The sequence below is a fragment of the Phalacrocorax carbo genome, chromosome 1 (assembly GCF_963921805.1).
Source record: "Phalacrocorax carbo chromosome 1, bPhaCar2.1, whole genome shotgun sequence".
Lineage (NCBI taxonomy): Eukaryota > Metazoa > Chordata > Aves > Suliformes > Phalacrocoracidae > Phalacrocorax > Phalacrocorax carbo.
In genome coordinates this window covers 723879-746480 of record NC_087513.1, presented here as the reverse complement: position 1 = coordinate 746480, position 22602 = coordinate 723879, and the positions used below count along the sequence as shown (strand labels likewise).

The 22602-nt window shown below is 65.7% G+C and overlaps 3 protein-coding genes across 5 annotated transcripts; 2 read left to right on the top strand and 1 right to left on the bottom strand.

Moving 5' to 3' along the window:
- Positions 1-206: 206 nt before the first annotated feature.
- MIOX (myo-inositol oxygenase) lies at positions 207-4376 on the top strand. Its single transcript, XM_064441240.1, has 10 exons — positions 207-331; positions 2054-2116; positions 2578-2658; positions 2835-2997; positions 3085-3152; positions 3238-3347; positions 3475-3542; positions 3798-3847; positions 3941-4053; positions 4132-4376. The coding sequence occupies exons 1-10, from the start codon at positions 314-316 to the stop codon at positions 4238-4240; spliced, it is 843 nt and encodes a 280-aa protein (XP_064297310.1). The 5' UTR covers positions 207-313; the 3' UTR covers positions 4241-4376.
- Positions 4377-4523: 147 nt separating this feature from the next.
- On the bottom strand, positions 4524-12619 carry LMF2 (lipase maturation factor 2). Its single transcript, XM_064441176.1, has 14 exons — positions 12460-12619; positions 11780-12033; positions 10286-10314; positions 9876-10072; positions 9495-9673; positions 9134-9272; positions 8623-8757; positions 8411-8516; positions 7989-8085; positions 7667-7849; positions 6402-6570; positions 5977-6088; positions 5535-5643; positions 4524-5447 (listed from the first exon to the last, which is right to left on the bottom strand). The coding sequence occupies exons 1-14, from the start codon at positions 12554-12556 to the stop codon at positions 5097-5099; spliced, it is 2157 nt and encodes a 718-aa protein (XP_064297246.1). The 5' UTR covers positions 12557-12619; the 3' UTR covers positions 4524-5096.
- A 15-nt stretch (positions 12620-12634) lies between these two features.
- Positions 12635-22597, top strand: NCAPH2 (non-SMC condensin II complex subunit H2). 3 transcript variants are annotated; one of them, XM_064441196.1, is made up of 21 exons: positions 12635-12694; positions 14146-14421; positions 14600-14701; positions 15162-15217; positions 16584-16662; positions 16893-16964; positions 17133-17212; positions 17647-17798; positions 18066-18158; positions 18449-18525; positions 18649-18720; positions 18921-18987; positions 19282-19389; positions 20158-20211; positions 21136-21206; positions 21333-21426; positions 21555-21623; positions 21793-21845; positions 21971-22072; positions 22147-22296; positions 22386-22597. In XM_064441196.1, the coding sequence occupies exons 2-21, from the start codon at positions 14314-14316 to the stop codon at positions 22578-22580; spliced, it is 1854 nt and encodes a 617-aa protein (XP_064297266.1). In that variant the 5' UTR covers positions 12635-12694; positions 14146-14313; the 3' UTR covers positions 22581-22597. The 3 variants fall into 3 exon arrangements, 1 of the variants encoding a protein (XP_064297266.1); XR_010371197.1 differs by having other exon boundaries at positions 18069-18158; positions 21971-22296; positions 22386-22479; XR_010371198.1 differs by having other exon boundaries at positions 21558-21623; positions 21971-22296; positions 22386-22479.
- The last annotated feature ends 5 nt before the right edge of the window (positions 22598-22602 follow it).

The window sequence follows — 22602 nt, the reverse complement described above, 5'->3', positions numbered from 1 at the left end:
CCACCGTCAGCTGCTGGCGGGGCCACCCATGGCCGGGGCTCCCAAGCTCGGGGGGGCTGCGGTGTGGGATCCCCAGCTCGGGGGCCGGGCCAGGCTCCCCACCAGCCCCTGCCCGCCCTCGGGGAGCTGCATCCCCCCGAGCCCGGCGCCGTGGGCTCAAACATTAACCGCAGGCAGGTTAACTGGTGACCGATTGCCCCCGGGCCGGCGGGCGCAGGCTGGGCCGCCCCCGTGCCGCCCCCGCGGGGATAAAGCCGGGGGTCCCGGCGGCCATCCCAGAGCCCGTGCGCCCACGTCCCTCGCCACGGCCGGCATGAGGAGCCTCCAGGCGGTGAGTACGGGCAGGCGGGACCCAGCACCCCACACCTCCTGGGTCGGACCCGTCTGCCTCGCCCCCCATGTTGGGGTCAGACCCCTGCATGTCGCCCCGCACCGCAGGGCTAGCCCCCTCATGCATCGCCCCCCACCTGGGGCTCGGACCCCACTTCCATCTCCCCACGCGTGGGGGTGCAGCTCCTCCCAGGCACACACAAGATGGCACGTCCAATCCCCGGGGCTGTGGGGCACAGCCCCACAAGCATCGCCCCCCGTGCGGTCTGTGCTGACAGGCAACAGCCCCTGGTGCAGGGTGGGGGCCCCCACAGCTCAGCGCAGGGGCTGTTACCTTTGGGGGTGTGGCGGAGGAGGTCCCCCGGGACCCTCAGCCATACTGTCCCTGCGGTGGGGCTGCCAGCTCCGTGTGGGACCCACCCCCATGGGGACAACACCCCACGGGATCCCAGCCCCTCTTTGGCCCAGCCCCGCTGCAGGCGACACCCTGCAGCCGGGGGAAAAGGGGTCCCTGCAGCGAGCCGGGGGGCTGCCCTCATCCCCCGGGGACAGGCAGGCAGGCAGTGCCCGTCCCCGGGGGGCTGCAGGGCGTCGTGCAGCACCCACGGCCTCAGCTGCACCCACGGGCCTCGCCCCGGGGGCTGCGAGGGGCCGAGGCAGCGACTCCTGGGAGCTGCTGCCCTAAACCAGCGGCACCCCGGGCCAGGCCCCCCGCCCCAGGCAGAGCGGGCGGCTCCCCCCGGCCCCCTGCTCCGCCCCGCAACGGGGCAGCAGAGCAGCACTGTGTGGCGGTGTGCGGTGCTGTGCGGTGCTGTGCGGTGCTGTGCAAGGCTGTGCGGTGCTGTGCGGTGCTGTGCAGCTCCCTACGGTGCTGTGCAAGGCTGTGCGGTGCTGTGCGGTGCTGTGCGGCGCTGTGCGGTGCTGTGCGGTGCTGTGCAAGGCTGTGCGGTGCTGTGCGGTGCTGTGCGGTGCTGTGCAGCTCCCTACGGTGCTGTGCAAGGCTGTGCGGTGCTGTGCGGTGCTGTGCGGCGCTGTGCGGTGCTGTGCGGTGCTGTGCAAGGCTGTGCGGTGCTGTGCGGTGCTGTGCGGTGCTGTGCAGCTCCCTACGGTGCTGTGCAAGGCTGTGCGGTGCTGTGCGGTGCTGTGCGGTGCTGTGCGGTGCTGTGCAGCTCCCTACGGTGCTGTGCAAGGCTGTGCGGTGCTGTGCGGTGCTGTGCGGTGCTGTGCGGTGCTGTGTGATGCCGTGCAGTGATGTGCAACTCTGTATGGTGCTGTGCGGTGCTGTGCGGTGCTGTGCAGCTTCCTAAGGTGCTGTGCGGTGCTGTGCAGCTCCCTACGGTGCTGTGGAAGGCTGTGCGGTGCTGTGCAGCTCCGTACGGCGCTGTGCAAGGCTGTGCGGTGCTGTGCGGTGCTGTGCGGTGCTGTGCGGTGCTCTGCAGCTCCGTACGGCGCTGTGCAAGGCTGTGCAGTGATGTACAATGCTATGCAATGCTGTGCAACCCTGTGCGGTGCTGTGCAGCGCTATGTGGTGCTGTGCGATGCTGTGCGATGCTGTGCGATGCCGTGCAATGCCGTGCATTCAGGGCTTTCCTTTGGAGATGGGGCATCTCCTCAACCTTCCAGGAACACGCTGTCCCCGGGTGTTTTCACCCTCTGTCCCACGGCTGCCGGGCCAGGTGCAGGATCCGGCCCTGCAGACCGAGCCCGGCCTCTCTCGCCGCAGGAAGCCAGCCCCTCCGAGGGGCCCGAGTCCGGCAAGGCCAAAGCCGAGTACCGAAACTACACGGTGAGTCTGGCTTGGCTGGTCGTGCTGCCACTGGCACAGGAGGTGACCCCGAGGTGGGGTGGAGGGGGCACTGCACTGGGCAGGGAGCTGGGGGGTCCTGCGGTACAAGGCTGGGTGTCAGGGGGTGCTGCGGTACAAGGCTGGGTTCTGGAGGGGTCCTGCAGTACGAGGCTGGGTGCTGGGGGGTCCTGCAGTACAAGGCTGGGTGTTGGGGGGTCCTGTGGTACAAGGCTGGGTTCTGGGGGGGTCCTGTGTCATGACGTTGGGTGCTGGGGGTCCTGTGGCATGAGGCCATGCGTGCTGGGGGGCCCAGCTGAGCACCATCAGCCGCACAGGGGGGTCTCATCCTGCTGCTGGGAGAGGGGCCCAGAGGGACCTCTGCTGCCCCAGGCCGGGAGGGGTGCCAGGGAGGGTCCCCCCACCCAGCCAGGGTCCCCCTGGAGCCTGATGCTGTGCCACAGGAGGGGAAGCTGCTGGACCGCGTCTACAACACCTACCTGCTGATGCACACCCACCAGACCGTCGACTTCGTCCGGAAGAAGGTGTGAGACCCCCCCAGGATGAACCGGACCCTGCAGTGGAGGGGTGCCACAGTCCCCCCTGCACCCCACGCTGCAGGTCCAGCCCTGGTGCCCTCCTTGGGGGAGCACGGTGGCTGTGGGGAGGGTCCCGGGGGGTCCTGGGGGTTGGCCATGCCCAGCGCCCGCCGTGCCTGCAGAGCGCCGAGTACGGGCCCTGCTCCCTGCGCAAGATGAGCGTCATGGAGGCACTGGAGCTGCTGGACCAGCTGGTGGACGAGTCGGACCCCGACGTGGATTTCCCCAACTCCTACCATGCTTACCAAACCGCTGAGGGCATCCGCCGGGCCCACCCCGACAAAGGCAGGGCCACCGTCCCCCCCCACGGCTGACGCGGAGCCCGCGTGGGGCCCCGTCTTGCAGGGGGGTGACGGCCCCGCTTGCCCCCAGACTGGTTCCACCTCGTGGGGTTGCTGCACGACCTGGGGAAGGTCCTGGCGCTCTTCGGGGAGCCCCAGGTGAGTGGGACGGCGGGGAGAGGCCAGGCCAGGGTATGGGGACCCTCCCCAGGCCGGCAGGATGCCTCTTCGCACCCCTCTGCAGTGGGCCGTGGTGGGGGACACCTTCCCTGTGGGCTGCAAGGTGCAGAAGTCTGTGGTCTTCAGAGACTCCACTTTCCACGACAACCCCGACACCAGAGACCCCCTGTACAGGTGAGGCCAGACCCCCGGCAGGGCGCCATTGGGGGGCCATGCGCCCCAGCCCATGCTGCAACCAGGGATGGGGCTGGGGCGCCGCGAGTGGTCCGGCCCCGAGCCCCAGACCTGGCTCCATCCCCAGCACTGAGTACGGGATGTACCAGCCTCACTGTGGCCTGGAGAACGTCCTCATGTCTTGGGGCCACGACGGTAAGGGCCGGGTGGGGGGGTCTGGCTGGGATCCCTTCCGCAGGGCAGGACCCTCAGCCCCTGAATGGCTGCACCTTGGGGCACCGACGCACCCGGGGCGGCTGCACCCGGACCCCCCGGCCTCCTTCACTGGGCGTTGTGGGCCTGCAGCCCTTTGCACGGGGCTGGAGGCAGCAGCTTTCGGGGGGCCCATCCCACGTGGGGGCCCAGCCCTGGCCGCTCGGGCCCGTTCCCACACACCCCATCTCTCCCCAGAGTACATGTACAGAGTCATGAAGTGCAACCGCTTCGCCCTGCCGAAGGAGGTGAGGGCTGTGGGGCGGGGGGCTGTGGGGCAGGGACCCACTGTGCGGAGAGCGGGAGGGACACCCCAGCCTGGCACCTCCTTGTCCCCCCAGGCTTTCTACATGGTCCGCTTCCACTCCTTCTACCCCTGGCACACGCATGGCGACTACCGGCACCTCTGCACCGAGGAGGACCTCCGCATGCTGCCCTGGGTCAGGGAGCTCAAGTGCGTGCCTGGGGGGGCCCAGGGAGGGGTGGGGGGCAGCAGGAACCCCCCAGCACTGACCAGCCCTGGTTCCTGCAGCAAGTTCGACCTCTACACCAAGCAGGAGGAGCTGCCGGACGTGCAGCAGCTTCGGGGCTACTACCAGTCCCTGATCGACAAATACTGTCCTGGGCAGCTCTGCTGGTGAGCAGAGACCCCTGCCCACCCCACCGGGACACGCGCTGGCCTGCACCGCAGCACCCCACGCTCTATCGCAGCCCCATGGCGCAGCTGCCTCACCGCGGGGGGCAGCGGGGGTATACAATAAACCTGCTTGTCACGCACCCCCAGCACCAGTCGCACCCTGGGCAGCCCCCAGCCCCGCTGGGGCAGGGATCGGGGGAGATGCAGGGGGACTGGTGCCGTCCCCTCACCCCAGGGGGGACACAAGGGCAAAGGCCAGGGCAGGGCCCCAGGGAGACCCATAGGGCTGGAATGTCAAAGGCTTTATTTAGAAAATTATAGGAAACCTCTGCGCTCCCCAACGAGCCCACGGGAAGCACGTTACAGCCGGAGCCCTCGCACCAGGGCAGGGGACTCTGGGGGCGCAGGCAGCACCCCAAACCGCCCCAAGCACAGCCCCAGGGCAGCTGCGGGGCCTGGGCAGGATAACCGGGAGGTTACACCTGTGGTGTTGCCCCGCTGCGGCTGCCCAGAGCCGCTCCCGCCCACGCGGAGCATCGCCTCGCCGCAGCCCGGCACGGCCCAGGATGGGGCGAGGGGGGCGGCGTGGCCCAGGGGCAGCGGGCAGAGGCGAGGGAGCCGCCCTGCGCCGCTGTCAGCGAGCAATGACTGTGCTGCGTGCCAAGGCACTGGCCGGGGAGAGAGCAGTGGGCTCACCCCGGGGCAGGCGGCACGAGGGCAGGGGTGGGGGCGTGCCTGGACCCCCACCCGGGACCCCCAGCCCGGGGAGGCAGGCAGGGGCAGGCAGCCAGGAAGGGGGGAGGCGGCAGCACCCTCAGTCCATGGGTGGAAGACGGGGCCCGGGCTGGCGGCTCCAGGCATTACTTCTTCTTCTTGGTGCTGCGGGGGCCATCGCTGTGGCCATCGGCCGCCCCCCGCGCCCGGCCCTCACCTTTCTCCTCCGCCTCTTTGGCTTCCTTCCTCCGCACCTGCCCATTCTTCTCGCCACCCCCTCGGTCCGCAGGCTCCCCGCGCCGGGGGCCTTTGTGGCGGGCGGGGGGTGCAGCCCCCCGGGGCCGGCGGCCCAGGGCTTGCAGGAGGCAGACGGTGGCTGCTACAAGGTACAGGGACCAGAGGACGGCAGGGCCGGAGAAGGGGTGGCTGAGCTGGCGGAGGGACTGCAGCAGCCGGGGCAGGAAGGCATCTGTCGAGCGCTTCAGCAGCGTCTTGTCCTGCAGGGCAAGGGAGGGGGGTCAGGGCTGCCCCCAGACCCTGCCAGGGGCTGGGAGTGGGGAGGTGGCCGCAGCGAGAGGCCCTACCTTCAGTCCGTGCTGGCTGAGCAGGTTCTCCAGTGTGGGGTCACCCAGGGAGACAGTGGGGAAGAACTCCTGGACGTGCTGCCGCCGCCACCATGGTGCAGGGCCCTCGCTACGGGATGGGAGACCTCAGCGCCCAGCCCGCTGCCCCACAGCCCAGGGGGGAGCGGGCCAGGCTCCTGCCTCCCCCACGCAGCCCCGGTAGCGCCCCAGCCTTGCCAAAGCAGAGTCGGGGCGCTGAGGAGCTGCAGGCGCATGCTAAGTTAATGAATCAATTCATAAAAAGCGTCTCCCAGATGCAGCCCCCTGCCGAGCTGCTGGAGCGCAGCCAGCACCCAGGACTGCGCCGTCTGCACATCGATGCAGCATCACACCAGCGCCGGGGAGCGGAGCGTGGCCGCAGAGCGGGTGCAGGTGCTGGTGTGCCTGTCCCGGCCCCACTCACCCGCCCTCGGCGCTGCTGGTGAACCAGTACTTGTAGAGCTGGGCACGGATGTAGACAGGGGGCTCGGCGCTGAAGGGGTACTGGGACTCGTCGACCTGCACCAGGTGGATCACTGCCAGAGACATGGCGTTAGCCCACCCTTGCTGTAGGGACACCCCGAATGGCTGCAGGGCTGGAGCCCAACGGCCCCCAATCCCCAGATAAGGGCCTGGAGCACAGACCCACCACAGGGGACCAGCGACAGCCCCCAGCCAGGGCGGCCACAGCCCTGCCGGCGGCCTTAGGGTCTCAGCCCCAGCAGCCCTCCTCCATCCCTGCCACTGCATAGGACAGAGGTCCCTGCAACCACCAGGTGTGGGGCCTCAGGCTGCCTCTGCTGGGGAGCCCCTGGCACAACCCACCCCCCAGCCCCCAGCCCCACTCACCGTCCTTCTTGCCCTGCAGCAGGCGGTAGACAAAGCTGGTGAACCAGGGGCTGCTGCTGTGGTGGGCCAGGGCCGCGAACCACATCTGCCAGTCGAGGCGAGGCTGGTGCGGGATAACCACGGGGGGAGCCATGCTGACGTTCCCGGGCTTGTACATGAACTCAATCTCCTGTGGGCAGGGAGCAGAGTGGGCTGGGGGGCCTCCAGCAGCAGTGACCAACACAATGGGCTCTGCTGTCCCAGGGCAGAAGCTCCCAGACCCACCTCCCTCACCCCCTGGGGTTAGCAGCTCCCTCAAGAGGGACAAAGCCCACATGGGATGCCAGGTGCCCCGGAGGGGACCAAGCCAGTGGGACAGGGGTGCTTGGCTCCACCAGACTCTCTTCCTCAGTGGCTGTCCCCAGCCACCCCACCCGACTGGCTGAGTTCAGCCCTTCTCCCCCATAGCCGCTTCGGCACCAAACACGATTGTTGAACTTAATTCAACACAGCCAAGTGCCGGGTCCTGCCCTTGGGTCACACCAACCCCAACAACGCCCCAGGCCTGGGGCAGAGGGGCTGGGAAGTGCCTGGCGGAGAAGGCCCTGGGGGTGCTGGCTGACAGCCGGCTGGGCATGAGCCAGCAGTGCCCGGGTGGCCAAGGAGGCCACCAGCCCCCGGGCTTGTGTCAGCACTGGTGTGGCCAGCAGGGGCCGGGCAGGGATGGGGCCCCTGTGCTCGGCCCTGGGGAGGCCCCACCTCGAATGCTGGGCTCAGGTTTGGGCCCCTCGGGACAAGAAGGGCCTGGAGGGGCTGGAGCGCGTCCAGAGAAGGGCAGCGGGGCTGGGGCAGGGTCTGGAGCACAAGTGTGCTGGGGGGCGGCTGGGGGAGCTGGGGGGGTTTAGCCTGGAGAAGGGGGGGCTGAGGGGAGCCCTTCTCGCTCTCTGCAGCTGCCTGAGAGGGGCTGGAGTGAGGGGGGGGCTGGTCTCTGCTCCCAAGTCACCAGTGATGTGATGAGAGGAAACGGCCTCAAGCTGCGTCAGGGGAGGTTTAGGTTGGCGATTAGAAAAAATTCCTTCACCAAAAGGGTTGTCAAGCACTGGCACAGGCTGCCCAGAGAGGTGGGGCAGTCACCATTCCTGGGGGTGTTCAAACAACATGTAGACGTGGCACTTGGAGACATGGTTTAGCGGTGGACTTGGCAGTGTTGGCTTAACGGTTGGACTCGATGGTCTTAAGGGTCTGTCCCAACCTCAAAGACTCTGATTCTATGAACCGGTGCTCACCGTCCAGGTCTGCTTGTCGTAGCTGCCCTCCAGCACCACCTCGGGCCGCCCCCCAACGCCTGTCATCCTGCGGAAGAGCCCGTAGGAGTTCACCACCTGGAAGCGTTCAACCGCGCTGAACATCTGGTGGATGCCGGGCCACAGCTTGCCGTTGGACTCGTAGTCGATGTAGGTGAAGGGCACCTGAGGAGCGGCAGAGAGCGGCTCTGTCGCCACGGCTGGGCTCGGCTTGAGCGCCCCAGGCTGTCTCCCGCTCCCCGTACCCTGAGACACACGCATGCTCCGCTGCCCCGTCCTCCCCAGCCGCCTCCCAGCCGCTCACCAAGCTGATGGCAAACATCCCCATGGTTGCTGTGGCGAAGACGGCCCACTGCAGCGTGGCCCAGAGCTTCCAGAAGCAGCCACGGACACAGGCACACCTGCGGGGCGGGGAGGAGACGGGTCAGAGCTGCACAGCCCCCCAGGCTGGGGCTCTGGCTGCGAGCTGCAGGGTTCAGAGTCACCCACACTGCACCCAAAGCAGTGGAGGGCTCAGCCCTGCTCCAAAACTGCAGAGAAAACACCCTTGTAACTCACCCAGCACACCCGAGCCGGGCCCCCACCCCATGCGGCCCCGGGTCCAGCCCTCCGCCTGGCTTTGCATGCCAGCAAGATCCAACATCCCTCCACGCATGAATCATGCCCTCGGGGGTGGCACTGCAGAGCTGCGAGGCCCAGGGGGACCCCAGCAACCCCGTCACCCACCTGTACATGGCAGAGAGGATCTCCCAGGAGAGCGAGAGGAAGCCCAGACCCACCAGTGGCAGGGTCACCGCCCGCAGCCACATCGTGAACTCATGGTAGGTGAAGGCTGGAGCGAAGGAAAACCCTTGGGGTCAGAGAGGAGCTTCTCCTGCCCCGGGGGACACAGGGGGGATAACGGGAAGGCAGCCCCCGTGGGCATGGCAGTGACGTACCCACTTTGGAGTCCAGCAGCCTCTTCTCCCAGTTGATCTCCAGGCCAAAGTACTGGATGCTCCAGTAGAGCAGGAAGCTGTAGGTGCTCAGCTCCAGCAGGGTGGAGAGGACGGCCCGCAGGCTGGGGGGCCAGGCTGTGGCAGAGCAGGGCTGCTGAACGCCGGGGGCTCGGCAAGCCTGACCCACCGCTGCACAGAGGGGTGCGACCTGTGCCCCGGGAGCCCACGCAGGGAGAGGGCATGCGGGCAGCGCTCAGAGCGCATCCCTGCACCCAGCACAACGCGCTGCTTCACGGCGGCCCCGGCTTGAGTGCCCCTGGCCACAGACCCCCACGCCGGAGCGGGCAAAGCAGCCATGCTGGCAGCAGCTCTCACAACGCCCAGCCAGAACGCCGCCTCTTGCTGCCGTCCCCGGGCAGGGTTGGTCAGCGACGGTGGCCTGTCCCTTCCCTACCCCAGGCACAGCGGAGAGGGGACCCCACCTCCCCAAACAGAGCACCCTGGGACTCACTGCTGGCGTGCCTCCTCCTGCTGCGCCCCAGCCAGTGCCCCACATGCTCCTCGTCCAGTAGGGAGAAGGCCAGGACGATGGTGAGCATGTTGAAGAAGTTGTAGTTACCCGTGAGGATGATGAGGACCTGCAGCAGGACCTGGGGAAGAGCGAAGGCAGTGCTGGGTCATCGCAGAGGACATCAGACCCCCACCACCAGCAGCACCAGCCCCCAGCTCCCAGGGGAGTCTTGCCTGCCAGGGCCCGCAGACTGAGAAGCCTGTCCTGCCTGCAGACCAAGACAGTGCCCCTGCCCATGAGGAGCCCCACAGCACCCGGCAGCAGGAGGGGCTGGAGCAGGGACCCCGCTCTGCCCACCCACCTGGCTGTAGAAGGCGAAGAGCCGGAGGCGGCGGATGGGTGCAAAGAAGAGGAGCGGGACAGCGATCTCTATGATGTAGGTGGCCACCACACTGAACTTCTGGAACCAGACGGGCAGCTGGTGGGCGAACCAGGCGCCCGGTGTGGGGATGCACTGGGTCTCGTAGTGATAGGTGAGAGCTGGGGGGACAGGAGGGGTCAGGGGTGCAGACAGGGGTGCAAGAACATGGCTTGGAGCAGGCCGAGCCAACAGAGCCTTGCCCAGAGCCCCGCAGATGCCTACGGGGCACGGGAGGCACGGCCCGAAGCTTGGGGCAATGCCCTGCTGCCCCTGCCTGGTGGGGGTGCCCCAAAGCCCATAGCACCCCGTGACACCCCTCACCTGTGAGCCCCCACCAGGTGGGGCAGCGGCTGGTCAGCTTCACCACACCGGAGGCGAACATCAGCCGGAAGAGAAGCCAGCGCACCAGCCAGAAGGTGACGCCGTCGTGGGGGCGCCAGGCCGTGGACCGCCACTTCAGCAGGTGCAGGGGGGCCACCAGCACTGCCAGGAAACCCGCTTCCAGCAGGAGGCTGTCCCTGCGGGGAACACCGCTGTCCCTCACCACCACCCCGGGCCGCAGAGCCCTCAGGATGGCCAGCTCTGCCCCGCGGTGCTGGCACTGAGACCCCCGGGGTGCCGAGGGGCTGGCAGCCTGCTGCCGCTTCCCGAGGGGATGTGGCCCTCCCCAACGTGGGGCTTGGGCAAGCAGAGCCCAGCAGAGCCCCCCAGCCTCGGAAGGGCTGACTTACCACTGGAAGTAGAGGAAGACCTGTCCCACCTGTGGGGAGGGGGAACAGAGGTGAGCAGGGTGGGCCGGAGCTGCAGGTTTGGCCCCCCAGGCCCTTCCCCACACCCACCCCACAGAGAGGTGGCAGAATGGCCATGGGGCGGCTGCAGATCCACTCCCCAGCTCCCTCCCGTCTTCTTTCCCACCCCTGGCCAAAGCCAAGGAGCAGAGCAGCAGACTCAACTCGCTGCCGAGAGCGGCAGCGCCAGGTGCCTCAGTGCTGCCTGGGTGCTCGCTGCCTGCCCTGCCTGCGGCTGGGTCCAGAGCGGCGCTGGGCAGCAGAGCAGGCTGCAGGCCCGGCCCGGCAGAGCGCTGGAGGGGAGGGAGGCTGGAGCTGGGGAGCAGCAGGGACTTTCTCTCCAGCATCACCTTAAAAGGGAGCGAGGAGAGGAAGGCCCGGCAGCACACGGGGCCGGGAGCCACACACACCACGCTGCCCGAACACCATGGCACCCTCGCAGTCATGCCAGGAGACAGAGTCCCCATGGGCAAAAGGCACCCAGGGCTCCCTGGCCCTGCGTGGCAGCGGGTGCCACTTCCTCTCCCTGCCAAGGCAGTGAGTCACTCCGGAGCCCCAGCTCCCACCCTGCCTCTCCTCGGGCCCAAAGCACGGGCCGCGCAGCTCGGCAGGGCTGCTGGTGCGAGGGGAGCCGCTCACAACGGCTCCCCGTGGGGCATGGCCACGCACAGTGCTGGGGGGACGGGGTAACAGTGCTGCAGCACAGCCCCCCAGCACAGAAGCCCCACTCCCATGGCTGGCCGCTCGCCTTCCTGGCCTCCCAACACCATTCCCTGCAGGCACCGGTGCTGGGCTTAGCTGGAGCCCTGGCAGGAGGAACTGGCGAGGAATGCCAGCAGCGCCAGCCGCCTTCCTGCAGGATAGGAGCTGCCCAACCCGGGAGGGGTTTCCAAGCACAGGCAGCTTTTTCCACTTCAGTTGCTCTGGTTTCAGAGGGAAGAGAAACCCTCCTCCCCTGCTGCCTGCGCTAGTGGGCTCTGATTCACCCGAATTCCTCGGCACGAAGCCACCCGCGAGCACAAATGGCTCAGGAGAGCGGGTTTGTGGCTGTGGGGCACAGAGCTCTTATGCAGCCAGGCAGGGACACGGGGAAGGGCCTGGTGCTTGGGGAAAGGACCTGGGGAGAATTTGGCGAGGCCGTGGGTGGGCAGGGGAGAGAGCTGCTTCTGCAGCGGTGCAGAAATCGGCTTTGCAGGCAAGTGTTGGAGGGTTTTATACCAGGAAAGGCACTGAGAACCAGAGCAGCGATGGGGGGCAGGATGTCCCCACACGACTGAGGGAGCTGCCAGCACCTTAGCCAAGCTCTGTGGGGGAAGCTGAGCGCGCCGGAGCTTGTAGGACCATACTAACAGAAGAATGTCACTCCCCCACTCCTCAGTCCCAGCTCTGACCTCCCCACTCACCGTGAGCCACCGCCCGGTCCCACTGATCTCATACCTGGTAGAGCGAGAGATAGAGCACCCTGAGCAAGGCGAAGAGCAGGCTGTCCCGCAGGGGCTCGAACAGCAACGCGCCAAAGGAGGCGAGCACGCCGAGGAGGCAGAGCAGCTCCATGCCCATCTCCGTATCCAAACCCAGGCGGGGACTGAGCCACAACAGGGTGGGAAAATCCCGTAGTTGCTCCCACAGTCCCTTCCCGGTGAGGCGCAGCACTCTGCGAGCCGGTAGGATGCCATCCCTCCCGTACAGCCCTGGAAAGGGGATGGTGACGGTGGGGGATGAAGCCTCCCCAGCCCCATACATGTGGGGCAGCAGAACTAGGAGCCCCCCGCCAACGCCTCGAGAAGCGGGCAGGGGAGGCTCCAGCTGGTTCTCCCTCCTTACTGGTTTCCCAGTTTCCTCATGAAACTGGGAAAAGAACAGCAGTGGGAAGAGCCCACGTGGAGCCCAGCGGCTGCCAGACCCAGGCTGGCCACGTAGAAGGAAAATGAAGGCCCTGCCTGTTGCGGGATCAGTGCGGGCAGGGCTCGGTGGTGGTGCTGGGGGGGGTGAGGGTCTGCCAGCCACCCTGCCCCGGTGCGGCCTACCCGCCCCGGTGCGGCCTACCCGGCCCCCACAGCCCAGCCCCAAGCGGACCCCGGTCCCCTCCCCTCCCCTCCCCTCCCCTCCCACCGTACCGGGGATCTGGACGTAGAGCGAGGCGAAGGCGGCGAGGTAAACGGCAGCCAACCCGGCCAGAAACAGCGACCGCGGCCGCCGCGGCGGCTCCCCCATGGCGGCGGCACCGGCACCGCCACCGGCACCGCGCCCGCTGCGCGGCGACGTCAGCGCGCACGGAGCGTCACCGCGCCCCGCCCCGCCCCGCCCCGCGCGTCACCTCGGGCGGGAAGCACAAAATGGCGGCGGTGCCCGGTGAGCGGGGACGGGGGGTCGGGGTCGGGGTCGGCGTCAGGGGAGGGGGATCGGGATCGGACTGGGCCCCGCCCGGTCCCGGAGCCCCGGCTGCCAGGTGCCAGCCCGCTGGCGTTGTGCTCTCCTGTGAAGCTGAGGGGAGACCTCATCCCTCTCCACAGCTGCCTGAAGGCAGGTCGGTCTCTTCTCCCAGTAACAAGCGACAGGACGAGAGGAAACGTCCTCAAGGTGCACCGGGGGAGGTTTAGATTGGATATTAGTCCATAAAGTCCTGGACTTTAGCGAAGCCTTTGACACTGTCTTCCCACAGTATCCTCCTGCAGAAGGCAGAGGCTCATGGCTTAGGCGGGTGTGCTCTTTGCTGGGTAAAACACTGGCTGGTGGCCGAGCCCAGAGAGTTGGGGTGATCGGAGCTAAGCCCAGCTAGTGGCTGGTCGCAAGCAGGGTTCCCCAGGGCTCAGTGTTGGGGCCAGTCTTGTTTAATGTCTTTATCAATGATCTGGATAGAGGGACTGCGTGCGCCCTCGGTGAGTTTGCAGATGACACCAAGCTGGGCGGGAGTGTTGATCTGCTGGAGGGCAGGAAGGCTCTGCAGAGGGACCTGGGCAGGCTGGATCGATGGGCCGAGCTCAGCTGGGTGAGGTTTAACAAGGCCCAGTGCCGGGTCCTGCCCTTGGGTCACACCGACCCCAGGCAGCGCCCCAGGCCTGGGGCAGAGGGGCTGGGAAGTGCCCGGCGGAGAAGGCCCTGGGGGTGCTGGCTGACAGCCGGCTGGGCATGAGCCAGCAGTGCCCGGGTGGCCAAGGAGGCCACCAGCCCCCGGGCTTGTGTCAGCGCTGGTGTGGCCAGCAGGAGCCGGGCAGGGATGGGGCCCCTGTGCTCGGCCCTGGGGAGGCCCCACCTCGAATGCTGGGCTCAGGTTTGGGCCCCTCGGGACAAGAAGGGCCTGGAGGGGCTGGAGTGTGTCCAGAGAAGGGCAGCGGGGCTGGGGCAGGGTCTGGAGCACAAGTGTGCTGGGGGGCGGCTGAGGGGGCTGGGGGGGTTTAGCCTGGAGAAGGGGGGGCTGAGGGGAGCCCTTCTCGCTCTCTGCAGCTGCCTGAGAGGGGCTGGAGTGAGGGGGGGGCTGGTCTCTGCTCCCAAGTCACCGGTGATGGGACGAGAGGAAACGGCCTCAAGCTGCGTCAGGGGAGGTTTAGGTTGGAGATTAGGAAAAAATTCCTTCACCAAAAGGGTTGTCAAGCACTGGCACAGGCTGCCCAGAGAGGTGGGGCAGTCACCATTCCTGGGGGCATTCAAACACCATGTAGACGTGGCACTTGGTGACATGGTTTATGAGGCCTGGTAGTGTTGGGTTGGCGGTTGGACTTGATGGTCTTAAGGGTCTTTTCCAACCTTAATGATTCTATGTTTACCGAAAATTTGTGTTTCTGTTGTGGTGTGGTTGACTGTAGGTTTCTACGCTAACTGGCTATTGCAAGATGTCAGCAGTGCACAGCCCTAGGTGACCTGCCACCCTCAGATGTCACCTGCAGGATCATCCAGTGAGAAACAGGTGGTTTAAGCCTGTTTAAACGACGCCGAGGTCTGCCTGGCCGCTGAGCAGTCAGGGAGCTGCCACCATGGAGGACGTGGAGTCACGCTTTGTGCACCTCCTGCAGCCCATCCGCGACCTCACCAAGAACTGGGAGGTGGATGTGGCCAGCCAGCTTGGGGAGTACTTGGAGGAGGTAAGGGGGGGCCCTGTGTCCCCTGCGCTGGGTTGGGGAGGTTGGGGTGATGCCCTTTGGCCCTGCCTGCACTCCTGTAGCCCCCTGTTGCACTCTTGCCTCTCCCCTCTCGCTGTGCTACCCTCAAATCCAGCCTGCGAATCAGTGTTTCGTTTTCTTCCTTTTGCATGTTTCACAGCTGGATCAAATCTGCATTTCCTTTGACAATGGCAAAACCACCATGAACTTTGCAGAAGCGGCCCTGCTGATCCAGGGCTCTGCCTGCATCTACAGTAGGAAGGTGAGGAAGCCAGCGGCGACTGCTGCATCCTGGCCCTGGTCCGGTCGCCCTACCCGTTCAGCAGTCCCTCAACTGGTGGTCCTGAGGCTGAGCTCCACGGGGGCTGCTCTGGGGAATGGGTTCTGAAAGGCTTGAGCATAATAATGACTCACAGATAGGAAAGGATAGAGATTGACAATTCTCAAATTCAATCACTTTATCCGTGTTGGGCTTGGCAGCCTGGGAAGGAGCAAGAATTTTGCTGTTCAGCACTTTTCTCCTCTAGAGGGCAGAATACGAAAACTCTGATTCCCCAAATCTGGCCTGAGAATGGCTCAGTGAAAAGAACGAGATTATCAAGGAATCAAGCTCTTGCTGCCTGAAGATAAGGGGAGGGCGGTGGTTCATCCTGGCATCAGCCGGAGTAGCTTTTCTGGGAGCTGCTTTCTCCTTCTCCAAGAGGCTGGTCCCTGTCTTGCAGGTGGAGTATCTCTACTCACTGGTCTACCAGACGCTCGACCTCATCTCCAATAAAAAGTAAGTGGAGTCCCTGCCCTGGTGAGGCAGCTTTGCCAGGATCAGGGCTGCCGCCTTCCAGCGCGCCTTTGCTGCCTTGGCAGAACGCACTGCCGTGCGCTTCTGCCTCGCTGCTCTCGCCCTCTGCGTTGCAGTAAGGCCCGAGCCCTTCCCCAGGCAGCGGGGAAAGCGTTCCGGCAGAGGTTTGGCAGCTCCTGCCTCGAGAGCGTGTGAGCTCTGTGCCCTCTTTTGGGGATGAGGCTGGGGCTTGCCCCACCCACAGCGAGAGCCTGTGGGAAGGCCTGTGATCCCGCCTCAGCTCTGAGCTGGAGAAAACCTGTCGCAGTCAGTCAGTCTCGAGCCCTGTAAAAAGTTCTTTGAAGCAGAAGGACTTTTGTGGCTGCAGGAAAGCCCCATGGTGGGACTTGCTTCTGCCCAGAAGGCCCGGGGCGACGCTCATCCCCACACACTCCCCCAGTGGCATCATCCTGCGGTTTTCTGCCTTTGCTGTTGTGTAAGGAGGAGGCAGCGCCCAGTGTCCCGCAGCGTAAATCTTAGTGGGCAAGAAACTGTCCTGTGTGGCAAAGCAGCCTGTGATTTGTTTTCCCCCATACTGCTGGAAGCGGGGCTCTGCCCTTGCGGCTGCAGTTCTCAAGCTGCTTTGTGTAACTTGCTGGCTGCCGCCCGGCGCCACCTCTAAATATGCTCTCCGCTGAGGAGAGGTCAGCTAACAGCACCCTCCCATCTGTGCTCAGGCTGGGGATTTGGGGAGAGAGGAGGTTTTTGTGCTGCACCTCGCTCCAAAGTGACGCTTGGCTCCAACCACGCAAATAAGCTTCCTGAAGTGACGGTCCTGCCTCGCTTTGCCCAGCCGTGAACTCCACTCCTAGGAAATACCGCTTTTTCTTTGGGAAGGTCAAGGCAGAGGACTGGGAAGATCCTCTGCTTGGGCTGGAGCAACCTCTGGCTGCTGCGGAGGTTTCCGAAACTCTCTGACAATTTTAGTCTGTGCTGTGGGATTGAAGTGAAACATTCCCTCCTCTTTCTGTAACAGCCTCTCAGCTGGAACTGCAGGATGTTTTTGCTCCAGATAGGATTTGTGGGGCTGGCTGGATCCCCCTTCCCACAAACCCCAGTTCCTTTTCAGCCCCCACCGCCTTCCTGGGCAGGCGCAGAGGAGCACCAAGAGCGTGTTACCTCGCTCTTGCCAGGGGAGCGTGCTGACAGCACGGCTGGCCAGCGGTGCTGACGGTCACATCGTCGCCTCTCCGTGCTCCCGCTTAGAGACGCCGCAGCGGGGTTGGAGGGGACCTGCTGCTGCTTCGCCTCCAGCCCTTCGCTGCTGCCCCACGTGGATCCTGACCGTGTGTTTTGCTCCCTGACTCAGGCGGGAAAAACAGCCCAGCTCCGTGGGGCCTGATGGCAAAGACGCCGACGCGACCTTTGGGGCTGAGGAGAAGGAGGAGGTGAGAGGGGCCCCGGCGTGGGGAGCAGAGCGCTCGGTGGCTTGTGTGTGTGGCCAGAGCTGGTTTCAGCTGCTGGCAAAAGCTGCAGCTCCGCTGCCTCTGCCGCTGGGTCTGTCCTGGCGCCGTGGGAGTGCCCCGTGTCCGCCCCCCAGCTCTGGTTGGGGCCTCTCAGTGGCGGTGCGGCCCGGCAGGCCAAGCCGGCGTGACCACTGGTGGGGGTCTCTCTGCAGTTCCTCTCCCTGGACGACATCGAGGACAGCAGCCAGGCGAGCGTGGACATGAAGAAGGAACATCAGCCCAACGTAAGAGATGGCGTTCTCCTTTTCCGTCCCACTCTGCGTCGGGGTTTCCCGGGATGAATCCCACAGGCTCTGTGGGGGCAGTGCTGCTCAGGCAGCGCTGTGCCATGCCAGGCGCCTTCCCTGGGGTCCATCCTGCCCTGCCACCCTCATGCTGCCTTGCCTTTGCAGGCTGTGAACATTGTTCCCTTGACTCCGATGTCTTTGGTCCCCCTGGAAGAGGCCGAGAAGAGAGACAACCCTCTGTTTAGGTGACAGCCCCCCTCGCTGTGCCCCTCAGCCACCCCTGCAGGTTTAGCTGGGCCCCTGCCATTACTGTAGCAGGATCAGGCTTTCCCTGTGCCTTATCCCAGGAAGTAGTGATTTCCCAGTTCAAACTGGAAGGTAGAATAATCCCACCGGATCCGGAGAGCTGTGGGGCGTGGAGTCTTCTGGTGAAGGCAGGGCAGGAGGGTCCCCAGGTGAGGGACAAGCCAGGGATGAGCTGGGAAACCCAGCGGGACTGTGCTGGGCCGGCAGAACTGAGAATAGCTGGGGCTGATCCCCCCTGGAGCAGGGGGGCTTTGGTTTTGGGGACACCACTGCAGGGCTCCCCCTGAGGCAGGCCAGTGCCCCCCTCCCTGGGCTCCCAGCAGGACAGGGCAGAGCCTGGTCTTGGGGTCCCCTGACGGGTCTTTGCCCTCAGCCGGAAAGGGGAGATGCTCGGAAGCCGGAAGGATTTTCGTATGAACACCTGCACCCCTCATGCCACTGGAGCTTTCCTGCTGGAGCTGGCAGGCCTCTCCCCCACCTGCCTGCAGCAGCGGCAGTGTGAGAGGAGCCCCAGCAGAGCGGCAGGTACGGGGGGCTTGGGGCGCAGATCGCCTCCCAGGGTGGCAGGGCCCCTGGCTGCCAGAGACAGTCGGCTGCTGGGTGAGGGCAGGGTGCTGACACCGGCCGCTGCCCCCTGCCCACTCCCTGGCTGTGTGGGGCGGCTGCCTGCGGCTGTCAGCCTCGCTGGGGCCGGCGGAAAGGGGCAGCGCTGGCAGCTGGGGCTGCAGCGGGCAGCGGCGGTGCGGGGGCCCGGCTGGGGTGGCTGGTGACTTCTTGCTGCTGTTGCCTCAGCAGGAGTGCCGTCCTGCGTCCTCGGCAGCCCGAGGGAGAGTGTGAGCATTGGTGGGGCTCCCATCCAGGCGCTGAGCTTCTCTGAAGACGGAGGTGAGATGCGCGTGGCTGGCAGGCTGAGGGGAGACCTGGCTGTTTGTCCTTGCCACCTGTGTGTCTGGCTGGGCCGGGCAGAGCTGTGTGTGTTCAAGTGGCTGCTGCTGCGTGGGGCGCTCCTGTCCTCCGCTGTATCGCGGCAGTCTGGTCTTCCCGGCAGCTTCACTAGCCCCTTGGCCGTGGCAAGTGAAGCTCCCTGGGGAACACCATGGCAGATGGGGTGGAAATGGGGAATCCTAGGGGCTCTGCGGTGTTTGACCATTTATCTCCCCTGCTGGGTGCTGCAGGGCCAGACGATGACAACAGCAGAGGGGACGACGTGGAAATGGCTCCAGTTGCTAATGAACACATCGAGGCGCAGAGGGTAGGCATGGGCAGGGGCTTGTGGGGGCAGTGCCACCGTCCTGCTCCTATCCCGGCACCCGGCTGCCCCTGCTGTGCTGCCTGGTGCTGCGGGAAGCTCACCGGCTCGTTCTGTGTCTGCCAGAATGCGCCCCGGCCGAAGGGGTACATGCTGCGGGAGCGAGCCCCTGCTGAGGAACCCAAAGCCCACATCAAGGTAGGGAGGCCCAGAGCTGGGCAGCCGCTCTGAGTCTGCGGGGGACACCCCTGCCCTCCCTGCCATGCTCATGCCAACAGTGGGGTCACCCGCCGAGCCGGGTGGCTCCTGTGCGCCCACCCTGGGGTGCCACAGAACTCATCCGGGAGCAGAGTGGCCCAGAGCTTTGCCGCCTCCATCTGTGCTCACTCCTCCCCCAGGAGATGCTGGATCCATGGCAAAGCCTCGACCCCTTCGGTGACTCTGAGGACAAACCGTTTAAGAAAGGTATTTGAGGTGGAGCTGGGGAAGAGGGGCGGCTCCTGGGTTCTGATTTGCCCTGGACAGGTCGGGGCCTGGCTGCGCAGGGGCAGCAAGGCTTGGCTTTCCAGCCGCTTGTCCTTCAGTGTCCCCAGAGCTACAGTGGGCCTTTCCCAGCCTCGTGATGGGCAGAGAGGCCTGGGAGAGGGGCAGCTGCCCCGTCCTGGGCCCTGGGGGGTGGCTGGGCCGTGCCTGGAGCAGGGGCACGGGACTCTCCCTGTGGCACCTGCTGCAGGGCTGCTGATCTCTGCCTGCCTCCAGGGAGGCCCTTCCTGGTGCCGCACGGCCTGGACGACGTGGTTGGTGGCAAGCGGAAGAGGAAGGGATCGAGGAAGCTCCAGGACTTCATGAAATGGTTCTCTGCAGCCTGTGAGTATCGTAGCCATGGCGTTTCCTGCAGGGTCTGGCCATGATCCGGCCAGTCTCTTGGCAGGACCCTCCTCTGCCTCACCCAAACCCCTCCACCATGGGCACTCCAGTCTTGGCTGGCCCTGTTCAGCTGCGGCTTCGGTCCTGCAGCCGGTGTCTCTGCTCTGGTCTCGGCCTTGCTGGAGCTGCCCAGGCAACTCCATCCCGTTTGCTGAGTGGGATGCAAATCACCCTCGCTGGCCCAGGACCTCCTCACCCGGGCTTGTACCCTAACTGAGGCACTGAGGAGAAAGGGGCAGTTGACCCGAGGCAGAAGCAGCTGCCCGGGGCTCCACCTCAGCAGGGCATTGGCAGGACATGTTTACAGCTGGTGCAGGGCGAGAGTTGAGTAACAGTGGCCTAAATATAAGGGGGGGTGTCATACTGCGGTGGGTTGGAGCGCAGGTCCCCCCACTTCCATGCCTCTGAGGTGTCCTCTATGCTGTGCCAAGCCCCTCACTCCCTCTCCAAAGGCCTGGGGGCTGCAGCTCTTGGTGGCTCTTCCCGACATGGCTGGGACGCCTCTGGGGGAAGGTGGTGGCTCTGGAGGTGACAACTGGCTTGTCGCACACCGCGAGGGTAGTGGAAGTGGTTGGCGGTGCTGTCACCAGGGGGTGCCTGGCACCACCAGCCCTCACACGCCTGTTCTCCCTGCCAGCTTCCTGGGGAGTGTTTGTGGGGTTGGCACCTTTGACCACTCCTGACTTGGATCCTCTCTGGTTCCCCTAGACAACAACGTTCCCGACAGCAGGAAACCCAAGAGGAAAGGGCCGACATTTGCAGGTGAGCAGGGCATGTTGGAGAGGTGCCGTTTTGCTCCCAGCCTGCAGCTCTCACTGCCCCTCGGTAACTGGGGCTGAGCAGAGGCAAAGGTGCTGCCCCGGCACCGCGGTGCTGCCGTGCTCCATGCTGCAAGGCCTCCCTGAGGGGCTTTGGGCTGGAAAACAGCAGGGTGTCTCACCGGGGAGCTGGGATGGAGGCAACTACCCAGGAGGGAAAGGGCTCCCTGCGGCAGGGCTGTGCTGGGGGAGTGCGGGGCAGGGGCACGGGTGGCAGCAGCAGGGTCGGGGCTGGAGAAGGATGTCCTATCTGAGGAATTGCAGGAGGGTGACTTTGGGCGCCACAGGACATGAAGGGTATAAAGCTACTGGAGAATGTCCAGAGAAGGGCCAAAAAGTTGTTGAAGGGTTTAGAGGGGAAACCGTACGAGGAGCGGCTGGAGTCCCTTGGTCTGTTCAGCTGGAGCAGAGGAGGCCGAGGGCAGCCCTCATGGCGCTCTGCAGCTCCCTCCCTCGGGCAGGAGGAGGGGCAGGGCTGGTCTCTGCTCTCTGGTGACCAGTGATGGGACCCGAGGGGACGGCAGGGAGATGTGCCAGGGGAGGGTTAGGCTGGGCATTAGGGAAAGGTTCTTCCCCCCGAGGGTGGTGGAGCCCTGGAACAGGCTCCCCAGGGAGGCATCACGGCACCAGCCCGGCGATGTTCCAGAAGCACTTGGACAAGGCCCTCAGAGACACGGTGTGAATTGGGGGTGTCCTGTGCAGGGACAGGAGCTGGGCTCGATGGTCCTTGTGGGTCCCTCCCAGCTCAGGGCATTACATGATTCTATTTTATGAGGGGGAAGGGCAGGCACTCGAAGGCGGGGGGGTGGTGGTGGTGGAGGGGCCAAAGGGGAGCACCCCCTGGGCCTGGCACACCCTCTCTCTGCAGATCTGGAGGTGCTGTACTGGAAGCAGCTGAAGGAGCGGATGGCGGCGCAGAGGAAGTTGCAGGGCCAGGCGGTGAGCGGGCATGGCCCCAGGCAGGGCCAGGGGGAGCTGGGCCCACCGGGACCCCCACCTGCCCTCGTGCAGGGGCGGCAGCGGGGGCACCCTGGAGCAGGGGGACTCAGGCCTGTTCCCTACCAGGGTCCGCTGCGGACGCTGCCGGCGCCACTGCCGTGCGAAGAGGAGCTGGATCTGCTGGAGGAGGAACGCGGGGCTGACTGCTATGAAGGAGCAGGTACTTCTGTACCTCAGCCCGCCCTGTCCCCCAGCTGGGGGTCCCCTCCCACCATGGAGGGGCTGGTGGCCCTGGGTGAGCTGGGGCTGGTGGGTCCTGGGGGGCACTGAGCAGGTTTCCCTTCCCAGTAGATGATTTCGTGGAGCATGAGGACATACAGCCTGAGGTCCAGGAGGAGCTGGGTGAAAGAGCCACAGGTGAGTGAGCTCTGGCGGTGGAGTGGGCAAACCCTACAGCCTCAGTGACCTGCTGCCCCCCACCCCAAACACCCCCATATGTCCATCTGTCCGTCCTCGGGCACGTCCCCTGTCCTGCACAGCGGGATGGTGTGGTGTCACCACTGGTGACGCTCTGCCCTCCCCACAGACCCCCATGACCTGGACTCACTGGGCTATGAGGAGCTGGTGCGCAGGAATGTGGTAGGTGCCCCTCGGGGTGGCGGTGTGGGGCTGGGGGCTGTGGCCTGGGGTGGGCACGAGGAGAGGGAGGTGGCGGGAGGTCTGGGTGCCTCTGCTCCCCTCTTTCCTCTCCCCTCTCCCCCCAGGAGCTGTTCATCGCCAACTCCCAGAAGTACATGCAGGAGACGGCGCTGTCCCAGCACATCCGCCGCTGGGAGGAGCAGATGGGGCCACTGCTGCAGGAGCAGGCAGGGACCGGGCTTGGGGGGCCGGCGGCAGCCCCCCTCTCCCCATGGCTGAGCCCCCCTCTCTGCCCCTGCAGGAGGAGCGAGCCCCCTTCGACATCCACAGCTATGGGGACATGCTGGTGAGCAGCTGCGGGCGCCTGGGGGAATGGCACTCCTTCGCCAGCCTGGTGGCAGGGCAGCCCCCCTTCGAGGTGTGCCGCTACATGCTGGCCTCCCTCCAACTGGTAAGCACAGGCAGGGGGGCACCAGGGGCACCCCAGCTCGGCCGGGCCCCTCCCTGCAGCCCACCCACCACTCCCCTCCTTCTCCCTAGGCCAACGACTACATGGTGGAGCTGGCACAGAGCCCGGGGCTGGACACAGGGCTGGACACGGCACGGCTGCGGCTCCTCACCCATGAGCGGGCGCAGGATCGCTTCCGCGCCTTCCAGCTCCCCTCCGCCTGCTCCTCAGCGGGGGAAACCTCCCAGGTATCCCCTTCCCCAGCCCCCCAGAACCCTGAGAATTAAACTCTGACTCCAGTAAAGGCTC